The 22,901-nt window shown below is 41.0% G+C and overlaps 1 protein-coding gene across 1 annotated transcript in view; it reads right to left on the reverse strand.

Moving 5' to 3' along the window:
• Positions 1-22,901, reverse strand: part of PLEKHA2 (pleckstrin homology domain containing A2) — a 121,520-nt gene that overhangs the window by 83,977 nt on the left and 14,642 nt on the right. Inside the window, exon 2 of the mRNA XM_044663554.1 lies at positions 5,941-6,104. Coding sequence (XP_044519489.1) covers positions 5,941-6,081 — 141 coding nt within the window. The 5' untranslated portion in view covers positions 6,082-6,104. The remainder of the gene's footprint in view (positions 1-5,940; positions 6,105-22,901) is intronic.

Genomic DNA, 22,901 nt, shown 5'->3' on the forward strand with positions numbered 1-22,901 from the left:
ATGCAAGATTGTATACACACACACACACACACACACACACTCATACAGACTTGGGTACAGAAATACATTTCACTAACCAGGGAAATAGGAGGGAAAAGGTAGAAGAGGGCAGAGAAAATTAGAGAGATGGGAATTTAAGAGAAGTACTAAGTAAGACATTAGAGATATGCAAAAATATTTCTAACTCTTTTTGAGATCTCAAAGAAGGGGAATCTAAGAGGATGCTCATAATTGGGTAATGGATAAGCAAATTATAGTATATAAACATGATGGAATACGTTAGTGTTGAACTCTTATCAACATAATGTTAAATGAGGATTCCAGAAAATTAATAATGAAAAATTCACTTTCTGATAGAGAGGTAAAGAACTCGGAATCCAGAATGAAACAAATATTTTTTTGGACATTGTCATTTGTAATGGAGTAAAAAAAGTCAAATGAACTAACTCCGGAGGTAAAATACCATCCCTGGAAGTCTTTTAGCACAGGCCAGATTGTCACTTTTCAGAGGCAGAGTAGAGGGTCATCCCACTCAGGCACAAGTTGGACTAGAATATTTCTATGGTAGCTTCCAATTAAACTCCAGATTCATGCCTGACTAAGCTAATTCCCCCAATGGTGGGTAGACAAGAGGGGGGATAGTACTAAAAATAGCAGATACAGGTTTATAACAGGTTTTGTTTTTCTTACTTTTTGATGGGTGGGGAGGGAGAGTGGGAAGGACAAAATTAGGAACTGAAAATAAAATTGAATTAAAAAAAAACATACAGGGGGAGTGCATGCTAAAAAAAATCTTACTAATAAAAGTGGGAGATCAAAGAAGAAAGTTGGAAACCACTGCTTTAAAGAAGAGTCAGCTTTGTCTTATAAATGAACAAATCTTGTTGAATGAATGACACACCAAAAAGAATAACTAAGAGAAATGATGCTCCTGACTCTGGAGTTAAATCCTACCTCTCATGTTTACTACTCTTTGAACCTTAGCATTTATTTCATCTTATTAGATCTGTTTCCTCCTCTTTAAAATAAGGGGGTTGGACAAGATGGCCCCAGAGGTCTCTTCCAGCTTAAAATCTCTAACTCTACAGCCTGAGAGGTTGTAGGGAAAAAGGAAAAAGAGAGGGGGGCGGGGATGTGAATGACACTAAGCATCTCCTTGGATAAGATGGATTTAGGAAGGCTCTCCCAAGGTAGTGCATATAGGAGTGGTAGTAATGGGAGCACATGCATTCATTTTGCTAAAGGAAATTGATGAACAAGAATAAAACCTGGCGTTGGCTCTTAGTGAAGATGGCTTCCTTCTCAGGTCCAAGTGGCAGGAAGCCCAAACTAAGGTCCTACTCTGCATAGCAGCCATGAGAACTCCCTCCCCCCTTTATCGCAGCACACCATGACATGTTCCTAGCTGCTGTCTCATGTTCCACAGGAAAACACCAGAGGCACCTCTGCTTCTCTAGGCCACAGGCCATAAACCACAGCATCTGTTGAATCACCAACCATTACCTCTATATAAGTGGTTATGCAGGGTGGGGCCAAGCCAAAGGTGTAGATAAGGAGAAGGATGGAAGGAAGAAAATAGGCATTTATTACACACATACTATGTGCCAGGCTCTGCAAAACACGGTCAACAAATACTATCACATTCTATTCTCAGGACAACCTTGAGAGATTTTTTTAAACCCTTATCTTCCATCTTAGAATCAATACTGTGTATTGGCTCCAAGGCAGAAGAGCAGTAAGGGCTAGGCAATAAGTGACTTACTCAGGGTTACACAGCTGAGAAGTGTCTGAGGTCACATTTGAACCCAGGACCTCCTGTCTCTAGGTCTGGCTCTTAATCCTCTGAGCCACCCAGATGCCTCCCAGATGGATGCTTTTATTATTCTCATTTTATGGTGGAGGAACCAAAGCAAGACAAGTGATTTGCCCAGGGTCACACAGCTAGGAAATATGTAGGGCTAGATTTGAACTTGGATTCTTCCAGCACTCTATCTACCACACTACCTGCCTAGGGAGTTGATATACATGGGGGGTGGGGAGGAAGACTGGAGATAGCAACTAACTGAACAGGAGTGAATTTTGAAGGCATGCAAGGATTTCTCCTGTGCATTCATTCAAGTTTTATTCTGAAGGAAAATTGAAGTGGCTCTGCAGAATGTAGGGAAAATAGGGGGATTCCAACAGACTTTACTCTAAAGTTCAAGTATTGTGCTGAGAGCCCAGCCTTTAAGAAGGCATTTGAGAACTCCTTTAATCAGTTATCAAATCTTAAATACAAAGGCTAAGTATAGAGATGTCAGGCCCCAGAGGGTCATCAGCAGTGACTCACACATGTCTTTTTCCCATGGCTGCACATAATATGTAAACTATCACTCAACACTCTGGCTTCCTTCTTCTGCAAGTTTCTGAGCCTCAGCCAGATCCCAGGACCCCCAAAAGCAGCTGTGACCTCTCTAGTCAAAGGCCAGATAGGTTACTCTTCCCTTCCCTCCTCCCCCCCCCCCGGGGTAGGCAATGTCCCCTCCTGGACTGCCTCCCTCTCCCATCATGCAGGAATAGGTTAAAGGACCCAGCACTACTGTACGGAGATTCTTCTGAGCCTAACTCCATTGGGGCAACTTTTTCTCATGGTGAGGATGATGCTGGAGACTTCTGGGCACAGAGATGAAGCACAAGCTCCCCTTTCCTCTCCTTTGAATCATCCATTTCAGATATAATCAAGTCCCTCCAAAGGAGGGACTTTTGGGCGGGATGACCTTGGGCAAGTAAATTCCTCTGGGTCTGGAGTCTGAAAAATAATGGGGTCAGGCTAGCTGGCATTCCAGGTCCCGTCCAGACCCAGTACTCCATGGCTCTCAAGACCAACATTTGTCCAGCTCAGGGAACCAGGTCATTGTCTTTGCTGGGAGAGGCCCCAGACTGGAAGAGCAGGTGAGGCTACTGGGCCAGAACCACATCAACAAAAACTACGTGGAAACTAGCCCTGCCCTGAAGCCTATATCTGGCCCAATAACCTGATGCTCATCTTTGGCAGATGCTTGACATCAGCTAAACTACTCCACATGAAGAAAATCATCAGTTCCCAGGGGTCTAGAGTCTAGAGAACATCCAATTCTTTTTTTTTAAACCCTTACCTTCCATCTTAGAATCAATACTGTGTATTGGTTCCAAGACAGAAGAGTAGTAAGGGTAGGCAATGAAGATTAAGTGACCTGCCCAGGGTCACACAGCTAGGAAGTGTCTGAAGCCAGATTTGAACCTCAATCCTCTGAAACTGTCCCCAGAACATCCAATTCTGAAGTTGGAGAGTCATTAGCTTTTAACAGCCTAAGAATGAACTAGGGCCAAGCTCTATCCGCCTGCCCAAAGTCAGGGCTTTCCACAGCCTCACTGGTGTTCCAAACTTTCTCAGTCTTCCTACTTGACTGCTTATCTGTGCTTATATCTTTTCCCTACTAGTTTCCAGAATCAAAATCCAGGTCCAATCTCTTTTTTTTTTTCTTTAAAAAAAATTTATTCAATTAAAAAAATTCACCTTCATTTCCTCATTCTGTTTGTTTTTATATCATTTACATTTTCTTCTTTAAAAAATTAATTTGCAGTCCAATAACACTGGTCCCCTTGTTGTTCTTCTAACAACACTTTTCATATCTCCTGACTTTGGGCATTTTCTTTGGCTGGACTTCATACTGAGGGGAATGATCTTCTTCATCTCTGCCCCACTGGCTTCCATGGCTCCCTTCAAGCCCCAACTAAAATTCTATCATTCACAGGAAGCCTTTTCTGATCCCTGTCAATTTAATTCTAATTCTTCCCTTTGTTGATCATTTCCAATTGATTCTGTATAGATAGTTTGAATATGACTAATTGCAACTTGAGAATAAGAACTGATTTTTTTTCTTCGTATCCCCAGTGCTTGTACAGAGACTGGCACATAGTAGGCACTTAAATGTTACTGATTGATTTTTACATGCATTTATAATCTATTCTTTTCATTATCTCTAGCCCCTTCCTTTTGTCACCCCATTGAACATAAAGAAAAACTAAATCCTCATAATAAATAAGAATAATCCAGCAAAACAAAATAATCCAGCAAAACAAAATCAATCATTTCCAGAAATGTATATATCTGGCTATATTTTAAATTCCTCACCCCTCTGTTTTGACTTCAGTCCTCTGGACTCATAGTTTAACATCACATTCATCAGCATTTTAAAGTCTTTCAAAGTTGTTTTTCCTCTAAAATGTCATGATGGTATAAATTGTTCTCCTAGTTCTGCTCATTTTGCTCTGCACTAGTTCACAGAAGCCTACATGGTACCAATCTTAAAAATTATGATGCAACCATGAGTCCAGAGGGCCAAGGATGAAGAAGGCTAGCCCCTCCAGAAAGAGAAGTGATAGAGTAAATATGCAGAATGAGGCACATACTTTGGTTGTAACCAATACAGGAACTTGTTTTGTTTGGCTACTATTCATATGTGTTACATGGGTTTTGTTTTTCCTTTTTTTTTCCTCCAGGGTAGAGGAGAAGTGGGAGGAAGAAAAAAATGTGTGTTAATGAAAAAAAAGTAATATAAAATAAACAGAATAATATATAATGTAAATAATAAATAAATATAATATTTTTTAAAAGGGGAAAACTAACATCCAGATTAGGGAACTAACTTGCCTAATGTAACAAGTATTAGAGACAAATAAAGTGTGGGACCTGGAGACTAGAAGATCTAAAATCAAATCCAGTCTCAGATACTTTACTGTGTGACCTCAAGCAAGATACTTTACCTTTGCCTCAGTTTTCTCCACTGTAAAATAGGGATAATAATTGCCTCTATCCTCCCAGAGTTATGAGGATCAAATAATTTGTAAAACACTTAGCACAATGCCTGACACACAGAAGGAGCTTGATAAATGCTTATGTCCTTTCTTTCTGTACCATGCCGCTCTCCTCGCCTGGTTTGTTCTTGGATCCATTTCCTTACTTACAATCTCCTGACAGTGCTGACTGTACCTGGCCTGCCTGGCAAGGGGTACTGCCATCTGACCATCCTCTCCCCTCTTTTCCTTGGTACATGACTTTTGTTTGGGGGTTGTCATTTTGTTGAATCTTAGTTTTGGGCAACAGGCTTATCAGTAGCAGCAAAAACTGCCCTCTCTGGAGCCTATGAAAGCCAGAGGCTCCTACCAACCTGGGTTAACCCTGTCCATCCCACAATTCTCCCTCACCATCCCAACAGATGGCTGGCTTTTCTACAATTCAGACTTGGGGAAATTAGCAAGCTGGAAAGCATTCAGAGGAAGGCTAACAGGATAGCTGGGGATTCAGCCATGTCATATAAAGGATGGTTAAAAGAATAGTTTAGCCTGGAGAAAAGTTGGGCATACATGGTATTTCCTTTAAGAGCTGTCATGGAAAAATGAAATAAGACTTGTCCGGCTTGGCCCAGAAGGGCAAAATTAGAACCAGTGGAGAGAGGTTATAGAGAAGACAGACAGACTTTGACTTGCGATGAAGGGAAAATTTCCTGATATTAAAGCTGTCCAAAAGTCAATTAGCTGCCTCAGGAAGTAATGAGTGTCCTGGCATTGGAAGTGTTCAAGAAAAGGGCAAGTGACCACTTGTATAGTATACATTGGGTTCCACCTTTGGATAAGGGGGTAGATTCACCACTCAGATCTCTTCCAATTCCATTCATTTTTTTTAATCCTTACTTTCTAGCTTAGAATCACTACTAGGTATCAGTTCCAAAGCAGAAGAGTGTTAAGGGCTAGGCAACTGCGGTTAAGTAACTTGGCTGGGGTCACCAAGCTAGGCAATTCTATAATTCTTTAATATGGAGAGAAGGAGAGGAATGAGTCAAGTGTTTTGCCCTACACACTGAGCATGTACCAACCAAATAAAGCCAATAAGGTTTGTCATAAGCTCACATCTCATCTTACCTGAGGATTGTCCATGTACCAAAGGAGGCAGTTAGCCTGGGTGTCCAGGATAAAGTATCTCCGCAGGAACTTGCCACTGGTCTCATTGTCCTCAATGTCCAAGAACCCACAAATTCGATTCTGCCGATCCACATAAGGCATTCCTGTGCCCTGCTCACATCACCCTGCAAGACAGAGGAAGGTTAAGGAGGGACAACCTAATTAGGAAATTCTTTAGGACTCTCTTGAGGACTTTGCTCCTACCCACAGAAAAGTATAACTAAGGTCATCACTATCTTTCCTTCACCCCAGCCAGCCCCTGAAGGTCTACCTCCACTCTGGAGGATCCCAAACTTGGGCAAACCTACGCCAGGGTCACTGAGAAGGGTAATGAAAAGAAGAGAGTAATGCAAGATCAGATCTTTGGGGGCACAGGACAAGCATACATTTCTGAGTTGTTCTTTTTTCTACTAGCACATCTTTACTACTTTTCTCCACCCAAGGAGCTGCTTCTGAACAGGAGAAAGATCACGAGAAAGTCCCCATCCAAGGTTTAGACCAAATAAATTACTATACTATACTGGCTTACACTATACTATGTATACCATACTATACTATATTACATTCTTCTATACTGGGACACCATTTATTTCCACAAGAAGGCAGGAGGACAACCATGTTTTTCTCTCCTTGGAACAACATTTTACAGTAGGCAAGGGATTAGTGGAAAGAGTGTTGGATCCAAGCTTGAATCAGATCTAAATTCAAAATCTCTCTCCAACACTTATTAACTGTATGACTGTGGACAAGTCACTTAACCTCATGGCCTCAGTTTCCTCACCTGCAAAATGAAGAGGTTGGACCATCTTTCCAGGCTTGCTATAAATTATTTCCCCTCATGAATTCTGCAATGCATTCAAAAAGGTCTCTTCTCTCTTCCTTACAATTGATACTCCATCTCCTCACTTTGTACTAGTCACCCCTTTTTATTTAACTACTTTTGTTAATATATTATTATAAAATATTAAAGTAATTTAATATTAAAATATATTTATATTTATAAATTTTATCTTCCTGACATATATAATATGTATGTGTACATAAATATGTATTATGCTGCATGTATTTCATATGAACTTGTACATTAGAATTTAAATGCACTGTGACGAAGGATTTTTCAATTCTTTTTCCTCATATTCCTACTGCCTAGCCCATTTCCTGGCATGTAGTAAGCATTTAATAATTATCTGTTGATTGAGTAAAGGTCTCTTCTAGTTCTAAAGACTACAAATGTGTTACCAAACACACCATTCTAGACCCAGAGTCAGAGTAATCATATTCTGAATTAGTCAAAAGGGGAGCCCACATTGTCATCCTCTTGGAGTAAGATGTGGAGGGGGAAGGACTCCAAGGCTGCTTCTTCTTATCTTGCCAGAAGAACTGATTTGTTCAAGACCTAAGATACACCCAAGAGTCAGGTTTGTGAGGGTCATTCGGCTCTTCCAACATTCCACTTTACAAACATTCTACCTGGAGCTTGAGGACTATTACCACTCCCCTATCTCCCTTCCTGTGTGACTACAGGCAAGTCTCTTAACCTCTTAGTCTCAGTTTCCTCACCTGAAAAATGAGAATGTTGGACCAGCCAACCAGAAGGTTGGAACCTTTAGGTTCCCTATTCTCTGTCACTCACTTTTACTGCCTGAAATACAAACATTTCCTTATCACCTCCTCCCAGGCTTACTCTATCCACTTCAGTCCTCCACTTCCTCTAGCCCCACTTCCCCTGCAGCCCTTCTAACAGACTCCTCTATAGAGAAGGCCCTTTGGAAACCTCATTTAAAAAAAAAAAAAAAAAGAAAGAAAGAAAGAAAAGTTTTATTGATGCTTCTTGTTTTACCTCATAATTCTTTCCAGAGAGCCCTCCCCATAAAAGTGAGACTTCCCATGCAATAAAGAAAACCAATTAAGGAAAGCCAATCAAATTATGCTGTGACTACATATGAGAGTGGACACAATGCTTCATACCTGCAGTCCCCCAACTCTCTTCCAGGGCCAAGAATGGTCACCACAATATGCCACCTTATGGTTTTTGCTTTGATATTCTTTGCCTTTACATGATTCTCATCACTGTGTATATTGTTCTCCTAGTACTGTTTGCTTTGTATCCCATCATTTCATAGAAATGTTTCCTAATTTTTCTGAATTCCTCAGATGGTACAGTAGGAAGAACACTGGCTCTTAAGTCAGAGGATCTGGAATAAAATTTACCTCTAAAGTTTACTACCTGAGTGGCCTTTGGTCACTACACATTCCTAAGCCTCAATTTTCTCATCTGTAAAATGAGAAAGATGGCCTAGATGGCCTGTAAGTCACTTCCAGCTCTCAATTTATTATATGACCCTATGATCATCATTTCTTCTGAAGTAATGTTCTATGCCATTCACATATCTCAATTTTTTCAGACATTTACCAACTCACAGAAACCTACTTTGTTTTGAATTTTTTTGCTACCACATAAAGTGCCATTGTATTCTGTTTTTTTTTTCTTTATATGAACAGATTAGGCTAAACCTTCTAACTTTTTCAACGTTCTTGAACATTAAATGAAATCTGATTTTTCCCTGATAATGTAACATTCCTTAAAATTCTCCTCAGTGTAGGTCATCCCTCCTATATCCTCTAAGTTACAGGGTATCAACATGCCTCTTGCTCTCTCATTGCCACTTATCTTTCATCAAAACTCTCCTTCAAGGTTCATGAAATAAGACTATATAGCTTGCTCTTTCTTGGTCTCTGTCTCTCCATCTCTCTCTGTATCTTTCTGTCTCTGTCTCTTCTCTTTCTCCATATGTCTCTTTCTGTCTTTCTGTCTCTGTTTCCACCCTCTCTGTATAGTTCTCTCCCTTATTTTTCTGTCTCTGTCTCTTCCCCCTCTCTGTCTCTCTCTTCCTTCTCTCTGTCTCCCTCAATCTCTCTCTGTCTCTCTCATTATCTCTCTTCTTGATGCTATTAGTTAGTTACCTCCAAATAATTCTCCCAAGATTCTCTAAGGCTTTTGGCATGTAGTTCAGCTTCTATTACACCTCATCCTCTGTCACCTTTTGCAAAAACTTTAAAATTCATTTGGCCATTCTTCCACCAGTCTGACTTTGTGGTTCTTCCATGTCTTTTAACTCCTGGGTTGTCAATGTCTGGTCTACTTCTGCATAGCCATAGACCTTAGAAGCCACTATGCTCCATAACTATACCATCTCAAAGTGAAGCAAACAGAAGAGTTCTGGATGTGCAATCAAAGGGTCTAGATTCCAATCTAGAACTCAGTTTCTTCCTCTGTAAAATGACAGTGTTTGAACTAAACAACCTCTGAGGTCCCTTCCTGCTCTAAATCTATGATCCCATGAGACTAAACTCTGAAATTCTACTCTCCAATCATAACATAGCAGCCTTTCACCTTTCCCATTCCTTCGCTCCTACTGAACCTACTTTTTTTCATCCTCATGATGAGCCCTCTTAACTCCTTATTCTCCTAAACCATCGCCACATTCTGGTTTCCCCATCTAGCCACTTCAACAATTCACTAGTCATAATAATAGAATCATTTGATGTTTCCCCTTGATGTTTCCCCAGCTTCCTCTATCAACTCTGGGTACATCAAATGTCTGATTTTTCTGATTTCTTCAATGCTACATAGAATATCACTAAACCCTACTGACTTATTCCATTACAAATTCAAGCAATTTCATTTTAACTGAACCTTCATTCCTGCTTGGCAGTCAATTATTTAATTCACTGGCTTATCACACTGCCCAGGTACTTTCCAAACCTCTTCCTGTCTCTTCAAGCCTCCAACTTACCCCACTACTCTCTCTCAGATTATCTCATCTCTTATCTGAGGCTGAGATATGCATTTCTTAATTCCCCTCCTTACCACCTGAACACTACAATGTCTTTATCCCTTCCTCTCTTTCCTAACTATCTCGGTGGGAGAGATACCCACTTCCTTGTCAAGCTATGATAGTATCCTTTCACCTAGGCTTTGATTATACTCCTTCCGGACCCATCCTGCTGATTCTAGCGAGGTTCCTTTTGGAATCTCTTTCTCTTCACTTTCTTCTTATCCAATGGCTCTTTCTCTTTTGCCAACTTTTGCCAAAAAACAAAGCTCAGATATCCTCTATCCTACAAATCAAAACCAAAATACTCACAATAAAACACTGGTCCCCATTCTTGCCTTCCCTCCACTCATACTTCCTTTAAAAGAATATAATACCCAATAAACAGGTAATACTTCGATTTCCTCAACTTCTCTATAGCAAGATTTCCCTCACCAACTCCATTTTATTTTTTTTATGGATGAATAACATGATGCTTCACAATAGTGTATTTCAGACAGAAAGAAGAGAATAGTTCAGAAACCTCAGTGGTGGCCCAATTAATCCAGATCAGCACTCAATTACTTCCAGCTTCCCAAAGCACATAGAGCAGTGGAAGTTCCTCCATGGGAACTTCACTTTCCAGGGCACAAAAAGGATAAGACATCCTTAGTCTGGCCCAGTGACAAGCACCCTTCAACTGAGTGTATGTAATTACAACATAAGGAATGAAGGAGAGCAGCTGGGTGGCTCCGTGGATAGAGCACTAGGACTAGAGACGAGGTCTTGGGTTCAAAGCTGACCTCAGAATCTAGCTGTGTGAATTTGGGCAAGTTACTTAACCCCTATTGCCTAGCCTTTACTGTTCTTCTGTCTTGGAACTGATACTTAGTATTAATTCTAAGCCAGAAGGTAAGCATTTTGTTTTTTGTTGTTGTTGTTGTTTAAGGAAGAATGAAGGGCCAGACCACCAGACACTGGTAGAGTTGGATTCTTAAGCTAGCTGGAGCCTACGGAAACTCTTGACCAATTTCCCCATAGTTATTCCCTCTGAATTCCCTCTAAAGAAACCCTCAGAATGCTGAGAGGCTCTAGTATAACTATAACCAGCAAGGAGTGGGGCCGCCCGTCCCATTTTCAAGAGAGATGGAGCCATCCTTGGCAACTACATCTGAGCCAAAGGTGGTCCTCCTTCTGTTGTACCCAGGTGCCTGGACTACCCATGTCAGAAGCAGAGCCAATGTCATGGTTTATATATCATTTATTTATTCCTTATATCCTCACAATTTGATTTCCAATCCTACCACTCTACTAAAATTGCTTGTCTGAGGACAATAAAGACCTTATTGCTAAATCCAATGGCCTTTAATTTCAATTCAACAGGCATTTTTTAAACCCTTACCTTCTGTCTTAGAATCAATACTAAATATTGGCTTGGTAAGGGGGAGGCAACTGAGATTAAATGACTTGCCCAGAGTCACACAGTTAGGAAGTATCCCAGGACCTCCCAACTCCCAACTTGGTTCTCTATTTACTGAACCACCCAGCTGCCCCTCAATAAACATTTATTAAGTATCTACTATGGACAAGACCCTGTCCTAGGCACTAGGGATACAAAGACAAAACCCAAAATAGTCTCTGCCCTCAAGGAGCTTTTACTGGGCAACACAACCTTATATCCATAAATAAATAGAAAGCATCTTCAAAGTAACAGGGGAGGGGGGAGAAGGAAGGGATAAACACCTAGGATTAAGAAAAGGTTTAATGTAGGAGTTAGCCTATGTCCTGAGCACAGGGTGTCCAGGCCACTTCATCCTTGGTTCAATGAATATTTATCAAGCCTCTACTATTCATTCATTTATCACTGTGCTAAGCACTAGAGGAGATATACAATTTCAGTAAGGCCCATCCCATACCCTCCTTGAGATTATAGTCTGCTAGGGACTATAAACATAAATAAACAATAATATACCAAACTAAGGAAGCTAAGTAGCTCAGAGGATAGAGTGCCAGGACTGAAGATGGAAGGTTCTGGGTTCAAAATTGATCTCAGACACTTCATAGCTATGTACCCCTGAGCAAATCACTTAGCCCCAACTGCCTAGTCCTTCCACCCTTCTGCCTTGGAATAGATACTTAATATTGATTAGAAAACAACAGATAAAAGTTTTAATAATAATACACGAAATTGAACTGTGAATATATTAGGATTACAAAACAAAGAATTATTTGAAATCTAAGGAGGAGGAAACAAGTATTTATTAAAAGCCAGGTACTATACCAAGTGCTCTATGGCTATTATCTCATTTGATCCTAAGGGAAGTTCACTAGAGAGCCAAGAAAGCTTCCTATAGTGAATGGCATTTGAGTAGGGATTTTTAAAATGGGTAGGAATTCAAAACTGAGTGGAGGTAGTTTGGGGACAATGGGTATAGAGGAGGAATTTCTGTTGAATTTCATTGCATCCCTCAAATCTCTATTCTAATGCCATCTACCACTGGGAAAAACAGGAGCAAAAGTATGCCACAGAGGCAGGAATTCGTGGGGTGTGTATATGAGGAATGGCATGTAGCCCAGATGGGTTGCAACACAGGATACTCGAATATATTTTGGGGGTAACATTGACAAAAGTTAGTGACTAATTGAATACAAGAAGTGAAAACACCAAGGTTTTAACCACGGGAAGCTGTTGGGGGGGGGGGGGGAATGGTTGTACCCCTGACTGAAATAGTGAAATCAAAAGTAGGTATAAATTGGAGAGATCAGATAATGAGCTTAGCTTGGAACATGTTGAATTTGAGGTGCCAGGAAAGTCTTTCTTATATACCCTGGCTTCTATTATACTATACTACTCCCTTGCTTCTCCTGGTGACCCCCTTCCTCTATTTTCTTTACTAATTTTTCTTTCTTCTTTCGTCACCTTAACTTGTTTTCCAGTTGTGTTCAATTCTTCATGACTCCATTTGGGATTTTCTTTGTAAAATGACTAGAGAGGTTTGCCATTCCCTTCTCCAACTCATTTTACAGATGAAGAAACTGAGGCAAACAGGGTGAAGTGACTTGCTTAGAGTTATATAGCTAGTAAGTGTCTGAGGCTGGATTTGAACTCAGGAAGATAAGACTTCCTGACTCTAGGTCCAGTCACTTAGCTGCCACCTTAACTTGGACATCCCTAAAATTTCTGCCTTTTTCTTTTGTACTTTCTCCCTTTTTTATCTCATTTCCTCTACACAAATAACTGTAAAATTTATATCTTAAGCTCCAAGCTCTCTCTGGAGTTTCTGACCATATTCCACCTGTCATTGGGACAACACAACTTAGATGTTCCCCTAATCCCAAACTCTCACACTCAACATATCCAAAACTGAATTTATTAACATTTTCCCCCTCCTCCTTCTTTCTCTAAGGCTCTCCAAGGCAGAGGCTCGGGACCCCTCTAATAAGGGAAACACAGCTTTCCTCATGGAGAAGGGAAGAAAGGTTGGAGAGTTAATCCTATAAACCTCACACCTGTGAGTTTTCCTCAAGGGATTAATTCAGAGATTCAGATAGAGAGAGGAAAAGCCATCCTTTCCCCCTTTTTGTGTCTAAGACAGGTGTGTTTCATCACAGAATTTAGAGCTAGAAAGAATCCTAAGAATCCTTGAACACAGAACCCTGGTTTTACTGAAAATGTCATGGTCACATGTTAATAAGAAATAGAGCTGGGATTTAAATCCAAGACTCCTAATTCTAAATATAGTACTCTCTCCTGATGCCCTCTTAGGATGATGATTCCTGCCCTAAAACCTTCAATGACTCCCTATTCTCCATTAAATAAAATCAAATTCTTCAGTCCAGCAGAATTTGGAGCTTTTTACAATCTAGCTCCAGTCCATTCATGCAAGGTTCCATAGTATTACTCTTCTATCGGGTCCATTCACATTACACTATTCATCATCCCATTATTTAATTAGCCCACATTTTTTTAATACCTATTTTGCTCTCCGCATTCTCAGGATATAGAAATGCCTGAATTGCCTTCTTCAACAGTGTTTCCCTGATGAAATTTAATCCCTTCTTTTCAAAACTAGTTCCAATGCAAACTTGCCCAAGAAGCTTTTTTTGAGACCCCCCCACCCTGCCTTGGTGAGAAAGGTGTTCACCCCTCATCCATCTATATCAATCCTTAAGCCTTTATTAAGCCATGATTGCACACCAGGCTCTCATGAACAAAGCAGGTTGCACTTGGAATTACTGCCCTGGGTGGACTCACTCCCCTTATCTCCCTAACTCTAAGGTCAAGAGGTGAGAGGCTGGGACTGACCTTTGTAAATGCCCCAGGACCTGGCAGGGAGGGCAGCCAGCATTCACAGAGCTCTAAAAGGCCATCTTTTTAGGTTATCTCACTGGATCTTTACCACAAACTTGTACCATAATTATTCCCATCTTACTGATGAGAAAATTGAAGCTCAGAGGCTGAGTTTCTTGTCCAAAGCTAGTAAATCTCAAAGGCAGCATTCAAACATGGGTCCATGGGATTCCCTGTCTTACATTCATTCTTCTACACCACATTGCCCCTCTCAAAGGTTTAGAGCTTTATACGCATTAACCATTTGCTGAATAATAATAGCTGATATTTATAAATCTCCTTAAAGTTGGCAAAATGCCTCAACATGTTATTTAAATATTAATATTTATGATAATATTAATCTATTACATGGTATGTTATTTGACATATATAACCTATTATATGGGATTATTATTACTTATAATAGTAGAAAATTGTATTAATATTAAATTTTATCTACATGTTTATTTTATTAATTTATTTTATTAATGTTTAAATATTATCTACTAATTTATTTTGTTAATAGAAATTATTTAACATTTATTTATATATTTGTAATAATAACTAACATATAAGGCCTGTAATGTGCCAGGCATTGTGCTAAGTGCTATACAATCATCTCATTTGATCCTCACAACAACTCTGGGAGGTAGGTACCATTATTATCTGTGTTTTATTTATTTATTTATTTTTAAAACCCTTACCTTCCATCTTAGAATCACTACTGTGTACTGGTTCCAAGGCGGAAGAGTGGTAAGGGTAGGCCACGGGGGTTAAGTGACTTGCCCAGGGTCACACAGCTAGGAAGTGTCTGAGGCCAGATTTGAACCCAGGTATTCCTATTCACTATGCCACTCTAGCTGCCCTGAGCCCCTCCAATGGCTCTGTGAGGCAGGTGCTATTATGATCCCCATTTTACAGACAGGGTAACTGAGGCTGAAGAATTGGAACTCGGACCTCTTGGTCTCCAAGTCCAGCGCTCTAGCCGATCCACTCCTGAACACAGTCCCATGAATGTCGGAGGGAGTCTGACCACCCTCAAAGCAGAATCCCGAAGCATAACCCAAGGAGATCAATCTTTCTCGTTCTTCCTGGAGAGCCCACATGGGTTTTTGGTCAGGAATAAAAAAAAAATAAATAATAAATAAATAAATAAATAAAAAAGCAAAGTCCCTGTCCAGCCCGGCGCCTGACTCACATTCGGTCAGTCAGTGACCGCTGGAGAGGCCCGGGAGGGGTGACCTCCGTAGGGCAGATGGAGCAAAGGCCGGGATGCCAGGTGCTTCCCAGAGGCGGCCGCTGCCGCCTCCTCCTCCTCCGCCCAGGGGCCCAGGCCGTGCCATCTTGAATGTGTCCTTCTGCCTCACAGCCCGCCTCCATCCAGCCTGCCGAGGCCTGGAAAGAGGATAAAGGCCAGCCCTGGAGTTTGGAGAAGGAAGGGGGACCCTCCCAAGCTGGGCAGCGGATCTCTGTAAAACGAGGGAGCCGGGCCCCGGGGTCTTGGGGTCCCGAGCCTGGGACCTCCCAGGGATCTATAAATAGGAACTATTATTATTATCTCACCCCAAAGAGCCCGCCACCCCCAGAGGCTCGGCTCCGGCTGGCCGGCGGCATGAGGAGGCCGCCTCTGGGAAAGTCCCTGACCAAGGCCAAGTCCCACTTCTCCTGGCAACAGAGGCAGAAGAGCAGATGACTCGGCCGAGGGGAGAGAAGCCAGAACCGGCGGGGTGGGGGTGGGGGCGGGGGACAAGACAGTGGACTCATAGTCCATGGGAAAGGAGGAGGGGGAGGCAGAGGAGGAAGCAGCAGGAGGGAGCCAGATTCCCCAGGCCCAAGGATACCTGTAGCACCTGCCGAAGCTCCCCGGGAGGCCCAGGCCCTCCCCTCTCGCAGATTCGGTCTAGCTCAGTTTGGAACAAGGGGTGCTGGTGAATGGGTCTCCCCGGGACTCAGGAAAGGGAAGGAGGTGGAGGCAGGTCCAGGGCAAAAGGAGGGAACAGCTGCTCCTCAGGAGGAACTGAATTCTCTTCCCCTGAATTGAAACTGGGAGTCTTCCAACAAGAGAGATAAGGAGATGGGGAAGTGGAGGGGAGGAGGGGTGGCGAGAGAGATCTGAGAGAAAGGTCGCTGCTCCGCAATAAGAAAGCAGGGAAAAAAGAATAAGCGAGAACGAGGCCGGTCCCGACGACCTAACTCGGGCCGCTCTAGGCCCCGCATTAGACACCTCCTCACTCGGGACCGGAGAAGGACAGAGCAGGCCGACCTCTCCCCAGCAGCCGGGACCATTCCCGTGATGCCGGTGATTAAGGCACAATTACCCAAAGGCCAAAGGCCTCTCTAGTTCCCCAAACCCTGGAATAAAGTCTGAAAAACGTGACGTCATCCCATAGGAGGCTGGGCGAATGCCCTCTGGGAGGAAAGGCCCAGAGTACCCATAATGCCTCATTTAACTTCCATTTTTAAACGAATTCACTCCTTAAGCCTGACTGGATGGATTCGTTTCCTTCTTCTTAAATCCAGTCAGGGAAAGTGGGTTTCTCCTCCTCTCAACAAAGATCCAGGCTTCTTCTTCACTCTGCTCCATTGGAGGGGGTGACACGGATTCTGTTCTCAAATTCCTCCCCGCCTCAGAAAAAAAAAAGCTATTCAATGATTTGGGCATCCCTAGATGCGGCTGAGTCATAAAGCTCACTAGAGATGTGGGAGCTGGAGGAGGGGCTGGGGGAGGGATAGATGTCCTGTAAAAAGAAAATGGATCTGTGTGGAGGGATGTGTATTGGGGGGGGGGGGGGAGGGTGCCGGAGAGAGGAAGAGTTATTTGACCTTACCACAGAGCCATCACCAGCCTCTCAGCAGGGTTCATAAATGAGCATATTTGGGGTTTTCAAGATTCTGTTTATAGGCAATAAAAAAAAAATGTTGCAAAAATTACAAGAAATAAGCTTGACTCCACAGAAGAGATAGGAAAATTCACCTGCCAACACCTTTGCAGAGGTGGGAGGTTCATGGGTATGGAACATTACATATGAAGTCTTTTTTTTTAGAGTATTGATTGATTTTTATCAATTAATCAACAAACATTAAGTGCCTACTATGCTAAGTACTGGGATACAAAAAGGCAAAAGGCAGTTCTTGCTCTCAAAGAGCCTGTTAATAGGGGAGAAAACATGCAAACATATATATAATTCATATCATATATATAATTATATACATAATTTATATATGTGTATATAAAACAAGCTCTATATGATATAAATAGGTCATAATTAACAGAGGGAAAACATTGAAACTAAGAGGGTTTGGGAGACATTTCCTGTACAAGGTGAAATTTTAGTAGGGACTTAAAAGTAGTCAGAACAGAGGAGAAAGAGCATTTTAGCCACAAGGGGACAGCCAGAAAAAATTTCTGGAGGCAAGGAATAGAGTGTCTAGTTCATCGAACAGCCAGCAGGACATTGTGGCAGGATTGAAGATCACCTGTCTTTGGGAAAGGTATGAAGAGACTGCAAAGGTAAGAGGAGGCTACATTATGAAGGACTTTAAATGCCAAACAGAGCAAAAGTACGGAATGGTTGCTCCTCAGAAGAAACTGAATTGAAACTGGGAATCTTTTTGTTTGTTTGGTTATCATCCCATCATATTCAACTTTGTTCCTGCTCTCAGTCTATATATGCTTCTATTGATTTCTCTACTAGTGACAAAGTTGAGTATCTTCAGTTGGGAATTTGAAGGACTGGGAAGGATGGCGTTGCCCTTGAGAGAAACAGGCAATGGTAGGAGGGTTTAGGGGATACTTTTTACATTTAGATAATGAGTACTGTTTGGGCCTTACTGAGTTTTAAAAGTCTACTGGACATTCAGTTTTTGGTGTCTGAAAGATACATGGAGTTGTGAAATCAAAGAACAGCAGAAATATTGGGGCAGAAAGAATAGATTTGAGCCTCATCAGCCTAAAAATGGGAATTAAATCCATGGGAGCTGATGAGATCACCAAGAGAAGTAGTATGAAGAGAAGAGAGCCTACGATAAAACCTTGAGGAAGATCCAGCAGAAGAAACAGAAAAGAAACCATTTGATGAATAAGAGGAGAACCAGGAGATAGTGGTGTCTCAAAAACCTAGAGAGAACAGAGTATCAAGGAGGAGAAAGTGATCAACGGTGTTCAAGACTACAAGAGATCAAGGAGAATGAGGCCTGAGGAAAGGCCATTGGATTTGGCAACTAAGATCATTGGTAATTTTGGAGAGAGCAGTTCAGTGGAATGATAAGATTGAAAGACAGATTTGCTCATTTTTTTTCTCTTACTCTTTTTTCTTTTTTTTTTAATAGAATTTTCTTGGTTATAAGGAATGGCTCTGGCAAAAGAACTTCAAGAGAAAATTTAGGGTATATAAAAACAAAAGCTATCCATAAAAACATTTTTTAAATGATATAAAATGATTTTTTTTTAAAACCCTTACCTTCCGTCTTAGAATCAATACTGTGTATTGGCTCCAAGGCAGAAGAGTGGTAAGGGTAGGCAATGGGGGTCAAGTGACTTGCCCAGGGTCACACAGATGGGAAGTGGCTGAGGCCAGATTTGAACCTAGGACTTCCCGTCTCTAGGCCTGGCTCTCAATCCACTGAGCTACCCAGCTACCCCCTATAAAATGATTTTTTAAAAATTTAGTTATTAAAAAAATTATCAAAAGAATTCCCCTGAAAGACATCCAAACTGAGGTTGGGGTGGTAGAGAAGAGTTGCCTAAACCTAAGAGCACCCCTACATTTGTCTACTCTTGATTCATACTAGTTGACACTTTATCACATTGGCCCCTGAGCAATTAGAAGAGATAGTTTTTAAAAAATCTTTCACCCTCCCCCCTTCAACTTGTTATCCTTTCTCAAACCCTTCCCTATCTCCTTGTGGGGTAGAAGGGGGTATGTGTGGCAAGAATACTTTCTAACTCTCCTCTAGCTAGATAGAAACGGGGAACTAGTGGAAGAACTAAGAAAAGTACCTGTCTATTTAGTGTTAGAAGAAACCAGAAACCTAAGGCTCGTATAAACACTTGTACTATAAAATCCCCTACAGTCATCAAAGCAAAAAATATGGGACTGCCCCCCTTCCATACATCCCAGTCTTCAGTTTTATGACTTCTTTTAGAACTCCCAAAAGCCCCAATCTTATTTTTTTAACTCAATATCAACTTTAAAACAATTTGGGGTATGTGTGTGGGAAGGAGAAAGTTAACAAGGTTGGAATCAAACTTTGTGATCTGCTCCATGTAAAACTCCTTTATAGCTAGGACCACTTCTCTGCTCAAAAATCTTACACACCAAGTAAACTCTGATCTTCTCTGCCTGACCAAAGTCCTCAATAATCTAGAACCACTCAATCTTTTTCAGCCTCTCTTCTACAGCTCCCCTCCACTCATTCTATTCCCTAGCCAAACTGGATTACTCTTATGATAAACAACTATCATGACCTCAAAGATCACTGAAGAAGGTGAGTGCAATCATGAAATTAAAAGACGCTTGCTCCTTGGAAAGAAAGCTCTGGCAAACCTGGATGGCATACTCAAAAGCAGAGATACCAACCTTGCTGACAAAAGCCCACATATTCAAATCTATGTTTTTTTTTCCAGTAGTAATGTATGACTGTGAGAATTTGATTTAGAAAGGAAAACAGACCAGTGCAAAATTGATGCTTTCAAATTGTGGTGCTGGAGAAGACTTTTGAGAGTCCCTTGGACAGCGAGGAAATGAAATCAGCCGATATTTAAAGTTGGTTTCTGTACCAAACTGAATGTGGATGTTATTCCCACTTTGTGCCAATTCTGATGAAAGCAAGGTTCAAGCATTGCCCACAACCAACTCTTCTTCCCTTCTATTATACTGATTCTTACATACCTCCTCTTGTAAGATCATTTACCCCCTCCCCATTTTCTTTTCTTTTCTCTTTTCCCAGTGTATTCCTCTTCCTCATTCCTTGATCTTTTATATCATCCCTTCATATTCAACTTACTCCCTGTTCTCTATCTATATATGTTTCTATAGATTGCCCTAATAGTGATAAAGTTCTTGAGTATCTTCAGCATGTTAAGTATCTCAAGTAGTTTAGGTATCTTGGGTACTTTCAAGTAGCATAGATATCCTAAGCATCTTAGTTATTACCTTCTTACCAGTAATGTAATCAGTTTAACCCCATTGTTTCCTTTGATTAAAGTATCTTAAGTCAGTCAATGTTTAAAGAAATTAATTCATACTATTAATTGGAAGGTCAAATACTGAAGTTGAAGCTTAAATACTTGAGTCACATAATGAGAAAACAGCACTCATTGGAAAAGATCCTGATGCTGGAAAAGATTGAAGGCTAAAAGAAAAGGGGATTGCCAAGGATAAGATAGATAAATAATATGATAGAAAACAACAAGCATGAAGGTGGATAGACTTCAAGAGATGATGGAGGACTGGAAAAGCCTGGTGTACTATGGTCCATGGGGTCTCAAGGTCAGATACAACTAAATGACTGAACAACAAAGAATAAATATGCAGTACAACAGAGATAATGTTAATGGGTGGTTTTTTTAATTTCTTTTTTTCCTAGTGTTTTATTTTTTTAATTTTTATTTTGAATATTTCCCCATAGTTACATATTTCATGTTCTTTCCCTCTCCCCCAAACCTCCCTAACCCCCTTTAGCTGATGTACAATTCCACTGGATTTTACATGTATCATTGATCAAGACCTAATTCCATATTATTGATAGTTGGACTAGAGTGATCATTTAGTGTCTACATCCCCAATAATACTCCCATCAGCCCATGTGTTCAAGCAGTTGTTTTTCTTCTGTGTTTCTACCCCCACAGTTCTTCCTCTGAATGTGGATAATGTTCTTTCTCATAAGTCCCTCAGCCTTGCTCTGGATCCTTGCATTGCTGCTAGTAGAGAAGTCCGTTATGTTCAATTGTACCACGGTTTTTTAATTTCTATTTGAGTTAGATACCACTGGATTAGATAATCTCTAAAATCTCCTCCAAATCTAACATCCCATGATTCCATAATTTTTAGGAACACTTTTTCATAATGTACATTCTTGTAAATGTAGCATCTTAAAACTTTTTTTTCCTGATTCTTAAAGCACTGAATAGCTTAAGCGAACCCAACCTAGAATAAGTGGTAGGGTGAAGGATATACATCAAATGGATTTACAAGGGGGATATTTTGTACTTCTTTCCTTGCTATAACATCTCAGAAAACATTCCATTGGCTTAATGAAAAGAATGCTGGACTTGGAGCCAGGAGATCTACCTACCTGATTTGTTCTAGCTCTACAGCCTACCAAAGCTTGTATCTGGTGGGCTGTCAGAGGAGGCTCTATCTAGTTTGGGATTTGCTGCTCCCTATTGCTAGAAACCTGGGTCTCAGGCTCCTGGGCTATGTAACCATGGAGAAGTCTCATGATCTCTCTCTGAGCCTCAGTTTATTCATATGTAGAATGGGGATAATAATATTTGAACTACCTACCTTACAAGGCTGTTGTGAGGAAAGTACTTAAACATGAGCTATTTTTATTATAGGGTGCCAGGGTCCTGAAAAGAAAAGTAGGGAGCCTGCCAAAAACAAATTTCACCTCTGTCACAATCTGGCAGAGGACTAGCCTTGCCACGAAAAGTCTCTATTTCTCAACGTCTACTCCCTTTGCACAGTTAAAAAGCAAAACAAAAACAATCAACCATGTCTAAGTTAAAGCTCTCTCCAGACTCTTAGGTCTAGCAGCTTTCAATCTAGTAAATATCTCTCATTAGTAGCACGAACCCCTAGGGCCTGGAAAGTGTAGGAGCTCCCACAAAGCCTATAACTAGGCAGCCTTCAGAAGAGACTGTCTGGTTTGGGATTTGCTGCTTCCTATTGCTGGAAATGCCCTCTTCTTGAGTCTTGGGCTTCTGGGCTGGTTTAGTGCTTTATCTCTTGCTTAAAAAGGGAAGGATTCAGAGTAATTGTTCCTTGAGGAATTTCAGGACACTGGGATAATTATCAATCAGCAAAATATTTGACTACAGCATACAGAACACTGAAGAACATACAAAATATTAGGTATTGGATAAGCACTGAGGAAGGTACAAAATTTAGGTAAAAAATTGACCCTGGGGGGCAGCTGAGTAGCTCAGTGGATTGAGAGTCAGGCCTAGAGACATGAGGTCCTAGGTTCAAATCCGGCCTCAGACACTTCCCAGCTGTGTGACCCTGGGCAAGTCACTTGACCCCCCACCCCCATTGCCCACCCTTACCACTCTTCCACCTAGGAGCCAATACACAGAAGTTAAGGGTTTAAAAAAAAATTGACCCTGCCTTCATGGACCCTATGGCCTAGTCCAGTGGCTCTTGAAGTGTGATCCAGGAACCAATGGCAGGCCCCAAGACCCTTTCAGGGTCTTAGGGATGTCAAAACTATTTTCATAATAATAATACTAAGATATTTTAGTTTCTTATACAGTAAACACAATAGATAAAACCCATATAAACAAAAGTTCTCTGATGAGTATTCAATTTTTAAGACTGTAAAGGGGTTGAGACCAAAAAGTTTGAGAACTGCTAATCTAGTCTAAAAGAGAAATAAGATCCATAACATAGGTAACTCTAATGTCCATTAATACCTGCTGAAAAGTTGTTTCTCTTACCATTCTCTTTTTTCTTCTTTGAATATTGAAATGTTTGTGCCTGTTGCCGATTAGTGCCAAATATTTTTTAAAAGTATAAAAAAAGAAATAAACTATCTGTTCTGTGCATAAAAAA

This window comes from Gracilinanus agilis, chromosome 2, assembly GCF_016433145.1.
Source record: "Gracilinanus agilis isolate LMUSP501 chromosome 2, AgileGrace, whole genome shotgun sequence".
Lineage (NCBI taxonomy): Eukaryota > Metazoa > Chordata > Mammalia > Didelphimorphia > Didelphidae > Gracilinanus > Gracilinanus agilis.